Raw genomic sequence first — 11,313 nt, 5'->3', positions numbered from 1 at the left:
ATTACGAAGACTGTGGAGACATATTTATACCATATATTATGTGAAAAACACTAGATATAAAGTATATGTGTGCTGAGTTTACAAGTTTATGAAGATATGTTTTGTTCAGCCTGCTTCTAGAAAGGACTAACTTACCATGAAAAGAGCTGTGTTTTAGCAGGGGAGTGCAATATTTCTCCTCCTTTCAAGCTATTCTAAATACATTTCTATTACTTCATTCTGATGAAAGGGAGGGCTGTTGGGGGTTGGTCAGGTGTTCATATGTATTCAAATGCTAAATTCTGTACCCCAAGTGCTGGTTGCACCAAGACTAGCAAATTTCCCCACACACTAGATTTTGTTGTGCAAACCTTGTTCCCCGTTTTAAAACTATTGGTTAAATAAAAGCGGCTACAGTCAATTACTCAGGAGAGAAGTAGACAAGTTTTCAGTTACCTGACTAGGAATCACAGGTAGGAACTACAAGAAGAAAAGAATGAGAAAAGAGAGAGGAAGAGAGGAGTACAGATGAAGAAAGGAGAAAAGATCTCCATAATGGATCAGAAACATGTGTCTGAGTGAAATGCACCCCCGAACCCTAAGGACAGACGGCTGGAGCAGAAATAACCTGGGAAGACAGGTATTTGAGGAACATGTTTGGGAAAGTAGCTAGTCTAGCCATTAGAAACTTAGACTAGGGATAATTTACCCAGTAATTGGGCTAAAGCTAAGTAAATATATCATAGTCTGAGTTTTGTTCATTTGAAAGCTATAGGGATATGAATACCTTATTAACTTACAGAGGATGTGAAAGGCAGAGTGTGGTGGGTAGAAACGGGATGAGGAAGACTTGGAAAATATTTTAGAATAGTGTGAGGTAAAAATGTAAAGTTTCCATACAGGGAAGGAGATGACATTAAACTTATCTCATCGCAAACATTTACTACTACTACTACTACTATTACTACTGCTACTATTACTACTACTACTATTACTACTACTACTGCTACTACTACTATTGCTGCTAATTATTATTATTATTATTATTATTATCATTATTATTATTATTTGTGGCTGGGTCTTCTATACTCTAGGTTGGCCTCAAACTCTCCAATAAAGGATGACCCTGAACTTCTGATTCTTCTGCTTCTACTTCAAGAATGCTTGGGTTCCTAGCATCTCTTTCAATCTTTTTCTGTCAGTACCAGAGTTCTGTCAATAGCTAGGTATATTGGGTACATGCTAGTGTGTTTGTGATGTGGAGGAGTCAGTGTTTAAAATGTGCAGCTATGGGAAAACAGCTCTGATAACCGAAACCACTCATAGAATAAACATGTACATGGAATCTACCGAGGGCCCTTTTAGAAGAGCCCTCCATCCATCATAATGAACTCCAGTAGACTTCTCAATTGTTTCTCTTAAACATGGTTTCATCGTGAGAAATATCTCATAATCCAGTTCATCAGCCTAGCTGCAGGATCTGAGTAATTAGCAACACTCATCCCACTTTCAGCCTAGAGATTTCTGGGCTGTGTGGATTTGGATATCCATCTCAGATATGGGGGATGGAGGGTGGGGAGGGGGAGCTGAGGATTTACTGGATTCTGAGGTGGAGAGAGATGAGGGTAAGAGGTGAGAAGAGACTGCCTTCTGGTGACAGACACAGGGAGGCAGTGAGGGAACTCCCTAGATACTTCTTCCAAACTGACAATGGGACTTTCCCAAGGAATGGCTGGTGAGCACAGACATGGGACATAAGTAGTTTGGTTGGGGAGGTGGGAGCTCATCTTGGCAGAATTGTTAGTGAAACTGGAGTCTGGGAATGACTGCACACTAGACACAGAAAAAAAAACTAGTCCATCCGACCTCACTCACTCACTGTGTATAGCTGGACTAGCCACTTTCCACTGTTGTAGAGAAACTGGCAGCCATGAGAGCATTAAAATAATGACCATGTCTCTGTTAATTTGATGTGTCACTGTGAGGAGCAAATGTGACAGCAACTGGAAAGGACTTTGAAAAGTTTATGTGAAAGCTGTCAGAGTGCTCTGTGGGTATTAACCATCAAAGTCGCATGGTCATTCTTTATCCAGTAGGGGTGATTAGCTTTCATCCTTAACACACAGGTTGGTCAACTTCCCCTTCTCTTTGATCTAAATGTTTCTGGGGGAATTTTGCTTTGAATTTGGATGTAGGAAAGAGCCTGTTCCTGCATGAACACTATTTGGCAGAGAGTTTATCATTAAGCACACAGAGAAGGAATAACAGGAAAAACTGCAGCCTAGCAAGCCCAGTGGATGTGAAGGGGCTACCAGATAATAGAATATTGATTAGATAATTTGCCTTGGCGTCATTAGTTTCCACACAGAACTGAACCACTTCTGAATGTTACATCTCTCAAATAACGAGAATCAATCTGCTAAACCCACAACTCCCCCAAAACACTCTTGGGCAGAAAAATTGTTTTCTCAAGTGTGCAGGGTATTAATTGCAACATCAATTCCATACAGATCTGATTCTTTTCAGCAGTCAACACCATGGTCCTGGTTATTTTATAGACCTTTGGGTGGCCACCTTTTCACTAACAGGCTTAACTTTCCTCTTCTATCTGACATCTCTTATTCTGCTTCTTTGAGTCCCGAAGCCTAAACTTCAATGATCCCTTAAGATTTTTGTTTCTTCTAATACTGCTTGCCCCCGTCTTACAGAATGTCAGTGTTTTGCATTGTTGACATTTTCCACAAAATTCTTTTCATTTTTCATGTTGTTGCCAAAATGTCAACATGCAAATATTCCATGGACTTGCCAACTTGGATCTGAGTGGACCCATACAAGACAACCAAAGCAGAGTAGGAAGTGATAACTGGTAATGGATATATTGCCTATCTTCCCACAGTGGATTCAATCTTTGCTCACCTTGTACAGTTTAGTCCTTTCTGAAACTAAAAACAATGCCCTCACTTTTAAATGAACAAACAGTTAATACTAGAGAGAGAAGTTTTCCTCACCCAAAGCCGAACTGTGTTAAACAATGTGGTCGGGAAACTCAACTTTACTGTCAGAAGGCAATATTCAGCATTTATAGAGGCAATTTACATCATAGCCTTCCTTAACATATTTATAAAATGGGCTAATATGGTTCCAATTTGGAGAACGATTAAAGAAACCCTGCCTTTCTCTCTAATTATTCACTTCACTCTTGGCTCATGAATTCCTAGGAGTCAAATAAGTCACTGGACCTGAAGGGTAGCACTTGTCAGGTTTCAAATGAGAATCCGATTCCTTCCCTGTCTTTAATGCAGTGTCTATTTTTGAAGATAATAATAAGGATCTTATAAATAGCAATGAAGGTTTAAAAAAATTAAAAATCTGAGCTTTCAGCTGAACATATTCCACTGGTTTTTAGAAAAAAACAACTTTATTGGTAAGTTACTCTCAAGTGTAAGATAACCGTTTGAAAATAGAACTTTGCTGCCATTCTTGGTGTGTAGAGTCACTGCCATAAGTCTCAGCTGAATGCTTTATCCAAGAAACAGCTACTGAGAGGTTTGGCTCTTGAGGATAAATGGTTTTAGTGTGAGTCTAAGGGCAATGGAAATAAAGATGTCTGAATTCTGTTTGTGTATCACTAAAAGTCTGTGGTGAGAGCATGGTAAAACAAACAAACAAACAAACATAGCAAATGTAGCAACAGCTTTGGACAGACAAAGACAGGATGCAGCGATGTCACATATGAGGACAGTGATCTAGACACACAGTTTTGACAGTGATAGAACATTACAGTCGCATGCCATATGATGACATTTCAGCCTAGGATGGGCCCACAGCACAACAGTTTGCTCATACTTTTAAAGGGAGCTGAAAAATGACTGTCACCAAGTGACATGGTAGCCACTACAACACCATAGCACAACGCATTCATTCCTCCAGTATTGGATGCTGCTGACAGAAGGAGGCACCGAATCCCAGGTGACTAAAAGTAAAGGACAGGCAAGTATGTGCACAGAAATCTTTCCAGTTTAATAGGTTACTTGCTTATGTACTTACTGACTACTTTTTATTGTTATTTTAGATTTTTTTCTTCTACCTGTTTAAAGAAAAGTCTAGTGAAAAAACAATATGTCAGAGCTGGAGCGATGACTCAGCAGCTAAGAGCACTGGCTACTCTTCCAGAGGTCCTGACATCAATTCCTAGCAACCATATGGTGGCTCACAGCCATCTGTAATGGGATCCAATGCCCTCTTCTGGTGTGTCTGAAGAGAGCCGTAGTGTACTCATATAAATAATAAAGAAAAAATAAGAAGAAAACCAATATGTTATGCCTGCAGTAGCCTCATATATCTCTTGTTTACACTGCATTGTGTTTTGAATGTTGTCTTCGTTGGCTCATGTGTTTGAATAGCTGATACTGAGCTGGGCATACTATCTTGGAATGTTGTGGGACCTTTAGAAGCTAGAGTCTCACTGGAGGAAGTGAGTCATTAGGGGGAGGCCTTTGGGTTTATAGCTGAGCCCCTCCCATCCATGTTCTGCTTTTTGCTCAGCTATGATGTGAGAAAGTGACGTGTTTAGCTGCACGTTTCTGTACTCTGGAGCCAACAGCCATGGAAACCTTCCTTCCAGGATTCACTGTGTTCCTTCAACCTATGAACCAATACAAAGCATTCCTTCTCAAAGTTGCTTCTTGTCACGTATTTGAACAACAAGCAACAGGAAAAGGAATAAATATGCTTCATCTCTTTTCTTGTGTCAAGAGACAGCAAATTATCAACTTGTAGTGTGTATAGTTGTGTACAGTGTATAGGTACAGTGTAGTATCTGTTCATGCTTCACAAATGCCTAAAGCTGCAAATTTTATATATATAAGATTTGTGTTACATATACTATATAATAGTATATATTATTTACAAAATATATTTTCCTAGACTATCTTGTTCCAGAGTAACATGTAAAAGTCATATTGGGTGTGTGTCATTTCAGAATGTCTCATTTGGTACCAATGAATTAGAATTATTCCCTCATAAAATTTTTTAATTCCTAAGGCACCTTTAACATTGTCTTCCCAGTGAGATTATATTGTTGACTCAGTTGTTACCTGATTCTCTGGGAGGATCTGAAGAATAAAAGAGACAATTACATATTCTAGAGGACAGACTCCAGAGCCACTTCAGAAAGAGTAAATCCTTAATCCCAGAATTTTGACTATTGAGGAAGAACTGCTGTGGGTTCTAGAGCAGCCTGGCTATAGGGTCAGGCAGTTTTAAAGAGGGGAAGAAAATGGGATGCTTACTCTTGGTGGCGGGCTGCTGACAGGGGATATGGACTTAGTCTTTCTGATGGCTAAGGCCCAAGATCTAAAGCTGTTCTGTTCATGTCCTCCATCATTTCTCTGCCTGCTTTCTCCATCAATTAGAGACTCAAATAGGATGGAAAGACAGTAATCCCCTCCCATCACATCTATCACGTGGGAGCATGACTGTCAGGGAAGCTAGAAGGAGATTAGAAGCTAGGAGCTAGGAAGAGACAAAATGTTGTCTCATTTCCTTCCTGTTAGAGAGCAAATTAAAAGAAACTCATCCACAGTCTTCACACGTCTGTGAAGACTAAATTAATGTGTTGGTTAACATATTAAATATGACCTCAGAGGCACTAATGTGTGATGGTGTCATGTGAAGGAATGAACGCCACTTCCACTTGGATTAATTTGAGTCCAAATTTAAGTCTCCACTTTTTTCTTGTGTTTCCTGTCTGTCTGTAGTTGGAGGTTCCTGGACTGTCTGTGTCTGCTTGTCTCTTTTGCTATCCCCGACGAAGGGCTTTGCTCTGTATTTATAGAATAGCATGGGGAAGAAACAAGAGATTTTTACAGAATTCTTTAATGGAGTTTTACTCAGGGAGACGTTGTTTTACTGATCTCAACTGACTCAAATTGCAAACATAACCACCAACAGGCATTATCAAGCTATATGCACATGTTGTCTCTTAATATTTATAGTGGATATTTGTTTTACAATATGTTTCCAATCTGTTGGCTGCTTTAGCAAATGGTTACCACAACACACCACATACACACTTATATTACTGTGGGTTGGGGACATGGAACAGTACATAGTTAAATTAAAGCTGTGCATTGGCTGAGGTTGCAAAAGCTCATTACACAGGAAATCCACAGGATAGCAAGCTGGTGACACTGTTCTCTTCAAGCTAAGCTAAATTTAAATAGGCTGAGTACCCAGTAGCATACAGGGTAAAGCATTGTCTAAAGGGACTTCAGGAGGTATCATTAACTTTGCTGTGAGATCTGCCTGAAGTTCAGTATTTGGGGGTGGGGGGACTCTACAAATAGTGCCATAAAATTGTATCACTACTGAAAGCTTTCTGAGGACCTGTTGGTCATTGCAGGCTTTAATACACAGAGAAAGTGATCAACAATGCCCATCTAAATGAACTTCAAACACATTAAAGGAATAACTAAGGCTTCCTAAGGCCTGTAGGATGTGTCCTCTCTTAAGATCACATTTCTGTGGTAAATGTGACATCAAGCTTTGAGTTAACCTTTGTCTTAAGGATACTATGTGTCATGGATCATATTTTTAAACGTCGTTAGTTCAGCACCTGAGACATCAGAAAGGGGAAGTCAGATTTCTGTTTTCCTGATTGAATTTGTTTTACCAGCCTGAGTATGTAAGTTAGATTGATGTTAATTCTTGGTTCACAGCACACTACTGTCTTTGGCCTGAATAGTCTTTTCCCTGTTTTATTTGTGTTATTCATCCATCTAACTTACTCTTCTCTGATTAGATTACTTTCCTCCAAAATGGCTTTCTGTGGAACTCCATGATTTAATCTATTAAGTAAAACGACAATGTGCTATCTGAGGTCTCCTTCAACTTTGATGTTCTAACGAATAAGACTTGAAAGATAATTGGCTCAGTGCCTAGCATATAACAAATGTCTAATAAATGTGGCTTATTTGCATAACTTATTACTACTACCGTTATTAAATCTGATGAATTTTTATTGCTATTCCTGAGTTTCACATACAGGGAAGCTGTTTGGGATCACATGACTCAGTGACTCTTCCACTGAGCTGTGAAAAATCTAGCCACATTTTTCCCCTTGGTTGGCTCCAAAGTACCTATTATGAATTTATCATCGAATTGCCGAATTTAAGCCTAGAAGAGATTTTAAAGGTTACTTTTCATCGAGGAAGAAATGAAGTATCTTATAAAGCAAATTCTTCCTAGAATAATTCCTGTTCTCGAGGTCAAGATATGCCCTTATTTGTGTTCTTGTGTATTTATGTGGACTTCTACTCTGCTGGCTAGATTTCTCTTAATGAACCTTTTAGAGCTGTAAGGCGCCTTGGCAAGGAGGCCAAATACCAGTGATGCCTCATTGTCAAGTCATAACTTACTAGGTATAAAACAGGCCTCATTTCATACTGTATGGCAGTTATAGAGGGAGCATGTGTGGTCAGACATGTGTGAGGTGTTACTTTTTCTTGTATCCAAAGCTTGGACTTGGACATCTTGTCTAATGTCAGCAATGGCTTTGGCACCACCATGCCATCAGTCACCCCTCCCCCACTGCCCTTTGGCTTATGAGTATTTGCGATAAGGCTGACTGTCATAACCAGCATACCTAAAGTGACCTAGTGATGCAGCCCTTTGCTGTAGCTTTGAATCCTTATCTGAAAGTTGCATTCTTGGCCAAAGGAGACACCATTCAAGGAAGCTAAGGGGCTAATGAAGACTCTTAACTCAGGGGGAAGTTTCTTTATCAACAGACAGGGATATCTTCTTTCTATGTATTCAAATTTCTTTACATCAGACTTAGTGGTAAATGCTGTCTCACCAGCTGGGTTTTCTCTTTTAAATACACTTATATCAAAAGCGGAGGACTCCTCCCTTTAAGATACTAAACCTTGGTGCAAGAATTGGCTAAGTGATTTCCCCCAATTCCAACCTTCATTATAATTGGGTATGCCAAACAGAAGACACTAGTAGAATGCAAGAGTGTTAGTGGAAAAGAAAGATAAATACATCATAGAAAAATTAGTAATGAGCAATTTTGTTATCCTGGGGGAACAGTTTTTAGCTCCCAGGAGACTCAGTCATTTCTCTTCATTTAATCCACAATTCAAGCCTAGAGACAACATGGCTTTCAAGATTTGTGTGTGTGTGTGTGTGTGTGTGTGTGTGTGTGTGTGTGTGTGTCTGTGTATGTCTGTGTGCACGTGCTGGAGCTTGAGCTGCTATTAGAGTTCCAGAATCCTAGATAGAAATCTACAGGCCATGTTTTAAACTTGACTCTCAAAGTACTTTGTACTGTGACCACCCTCCTGCTGATCAAGGTCAGATATGCCCTCTTGCCCAATGGAGAGCAAATCCACCCAATTTTGTCTCTTACATACGTGCTGAGATTTTGATCATCAGTGAACTCTATTGTTCTATGTGGAATTCAGCAACTTTTAGTAGCACAGATGCAGATGGTCACCCTGGCAATTGACAGATCTCTCCTTCTCCCTCCCTACTCCATCTCCCCACCTCTCCTTTCCCTCCCTCCCTGCCCTTTTACTCTGGAATCTATGGTTGGGAGGGGTGTTAAGAGGTCTGTACAAAAGGACTGGCCAGTAGCCAGACTATACTGACTCTCCAGAGCCAAGCAAAATGGCTAGGTTTCTCTCTTTACAAAAATAATGCCAAGTAACAATGAACATTCTCTCTAGAGAATTCTGAGCCTGAATTCCACCAATATTTTGTGCCCCCCCCCTGCCCTAACTATGTTCAGCATAGTCTGATAGGAATCATATACCAGGTCCTCAAAACAGATGTGCTAAACTAGCCAAAAAAATAAATCAATAGAATACATGCCTTTCAGGAAAATGTATCTGTTTTTCTCATCTACCTCTTGATCTGTAATGTACAGTTATTGCTATTTTGGGTTTCTTTGAGAGAAAAAATATATTTACATAATATTCAAAATGCCATAAGATGTATGCTCCAAGGTGCTAGTAGATTTAAGCTTGCAGGTATCCTTCAGACAGTAAAATCATCCTGAGATGGGTTAATCTTAAACACATTCAACTCGTCTTCAGGAAGAATGATAAGGGATGGAAGAGGAGAGGAGAGGGAAAGAATGTGAGGGCTCAGGACAGCTGTTTCTTTTAAGGTTAGGCAAATCATTTCATCAAGATCAATTTTTCTTTTTACAATAAACTACTCCTCGGCCCCTCACCTGCAAAAGACAGGGTGGTTAGGAGAAGCCTGAAGAAGGCCAGCCGCCATTCCCTGCTGTGTTTGAAGTCACCGTGCTTTAATGCAGACATGGTATTTCACCCCTTTCTCTGTGGTCCTTTTTATATTACTCTCCTCCTCTGCTCCCATGTCATACTTGGAAAGTTGGAAAACTCTCCTTGCTGAGGAAAATGAAGCCTTTGGAGATAACCACACAACAAACGAATGGGCACTGCCTTGGAACCCACACTTATCCCTTCTCTAGTAATACAGATACTCATACAAATATCTTTTCTCGCTCTAAAAGCACAGAATTCCACCCTCCTGTGATGTTGCTGCTGAGTATCAGAACGGCTGATCTCCCAAGTCAGCAGGCGACAGACTTTTGGCTTTGGCTTTTGTAAGAGTGGATGAGACTTAACTGTCCTGTGTGGCAGCTTCTCTGGGGAGCAGAATGCTCAAGATAAACAGTTGCTGAAAAGCATAAAGAACTAGCGAAGTGAAAAATCTCGAGTTATTTGTTTGGCAATTGAGTGACCTTAAAATGCTTAGTTAGTCCCGGACGCTTAGAGTCAGGGATGAATGAATCTTTGCCGTACTTCCCTTTCATTATCGTGTATATATCTTAGACTTTTCAGAGTAACGGAAAATTAATTCACATCCAGCCTGGCGGAAGAAAAAGATTCCTGGCGGAATCAAGGTTCGGGAGGCACTCTCCCCTCAGCCCTTTGGGGAGACTGGCCTTCCCTGCCCCCGACCCTGGAGGTTACAGCAGGGAGAAGCGGGAGGCGCTAGGACCTGGGTGGCTCCTGGCTGAGGCCCCGCTCGTGAGGGCGGAGGAGTAGAGGAGGAGGGAGATGTGGGAAAGGAGGGGTGCTTCGGGGGGCGGGGGAGTCATTTATGCGGAGCGGGCGCCGCTGCCGTCGCCACTCACAGTCCCCGCGCGCTGCACGGAGCCGGAGGGAGCGCAGCGAGCGGGCGAGCGAGCGCTGGGAGGCGGGTTCAGCAGAGGGGGCGCCCGGCCGCTGCCTGCGCTCCGGCCGGTCTCTACCCAGCTCCGGGGCCGGAGAGGAGCAAGAAGCAAACCAAGAGTCCACGAGCGGAGCCGGGAGAGCCCGCGGCGGAGGCGCCAGTCCCACTCCGCCGCCTCCCGTGCAAGCCGGGGAGCGATCGCTCACCGCCCCGCCGGCCCGGAGCCCGTCACCCCGGTCCTGGCTGTCCCAGGGATGGTCTAAGAGCCTGAGAGGGGCTCGCTGCTCTGCTCCGCTCCCGGGCTCTCCGCCTCCTACCGACCGCTCCCGGCTGCGCGCCCCGCCGGCCCAGGCCGGAGAAGTTAGTTGTTGCGCGCCGCTTAGCGCGCGAGCCAGCGGACGAGCGAAGAGAAGGCGGCGTAGCGCCGGGACCATGCACTGGGGCTGGGGGAGCCGCTGCTGCCGCCCGGGACGGCGGGACCTGCTGTGCGTGCTGGCACTGCTCGCCGGCTGTCTGCTCCCGGTGTGCCGGACGCGCATCTACACCAACCACTGGGCAGTGAAGATCGCCGGCGGCTTCCCGGAGGCAGATCGCATAGCCAGCAAGTATGGATTCATCAACGTAGGACAGGTAACCAACCCCCGGTGGCACAGGCTCTGAACCCAGAAGCTAGTCCTTTGGGGGCTTCTTGTCCCCTCCGCTTCGACCCCTCCCCCTTTTCCAGATGTGCTTTTGCAGCTGCGGCCCGAACTCTAGGGGGATGCTCTCGCCAGCGCGCTCCTTGCACAGTCACACCATGCCCCGAAGTTGCTGGGATCCCTGTTTAATTCGTTTTGACCAGCAATGAGGGACAGGTAGGGTCTGTGGAAAATATGGAGTGCCCTTGGACAGGCTAAGACTCGCCTGGACCTTTGGACCTGGGAAGTCCAGAAGCGCTAGTTAGCTTGGGGAAGTAGCCTTGCGAGTGGCTGTGGCGGGGAAGGTTGAGACCTTTGGGAGGCCAAGGAGTGAGAACGCCCCGGTTCTAACTGGGAGAGAAAAGCCTGGATTAACCTTTTGGGGCACAGAATTGCTGGACTCTGGAGAGCTTGGCTTGCCGCGCCTGGAGGGGAGGTGGGGGGG

General features: G+C 43.3%; 1 protein-coding gene across 2 annotated transcripts in view; it reads left to right on the top strand.

Annotated features, from left to right (window-relative positions):
- The first annotated feature begins 10,150 nt into the window (after positions 1–10,150).
- Pcsk5 (proprotein convertase subtilisin/kexin type 5) overlaps positions 10,151–11,313 on the top strand; it is a 416,074-nt gene continuing 414,911 nt past the window's right edge. For both annotated transcript variants that reach the window (XM_031389877.1, XM_031389876.1), the window contains exon 1: positions 10,151–10,821. In XM_031389877.1, coding sequence (XP_031245737.1) covers positions 10,624–10,821 — 198 coding nt within the window. In that variant the 5' untranslated portion in view covers positions 10,151–10,623. The remainder of the gene's footprint in view (positions 10,822–11,313) is intronic.

The sequence above is a fragment of the Mastomys coucha genome, unplaced genomic scaffold, assembly GCF_008632895.1.
Source record: "Mastomys coucha isolate ucsf_1 unplaced genomic scaffold, UCSF_Mcou_1 pScaffold21, whole genome shotgun sequence".
NCBI lineage: Eukaryota > Metazoa > Chordata > Mammalia > Rodentia > Muridae > Mastomys > Mastomys coucha.
Note: the sequence above shows the minus strand (reverse complement) of the source record. Positions and strands in the feature narration are given on the sequence as shown.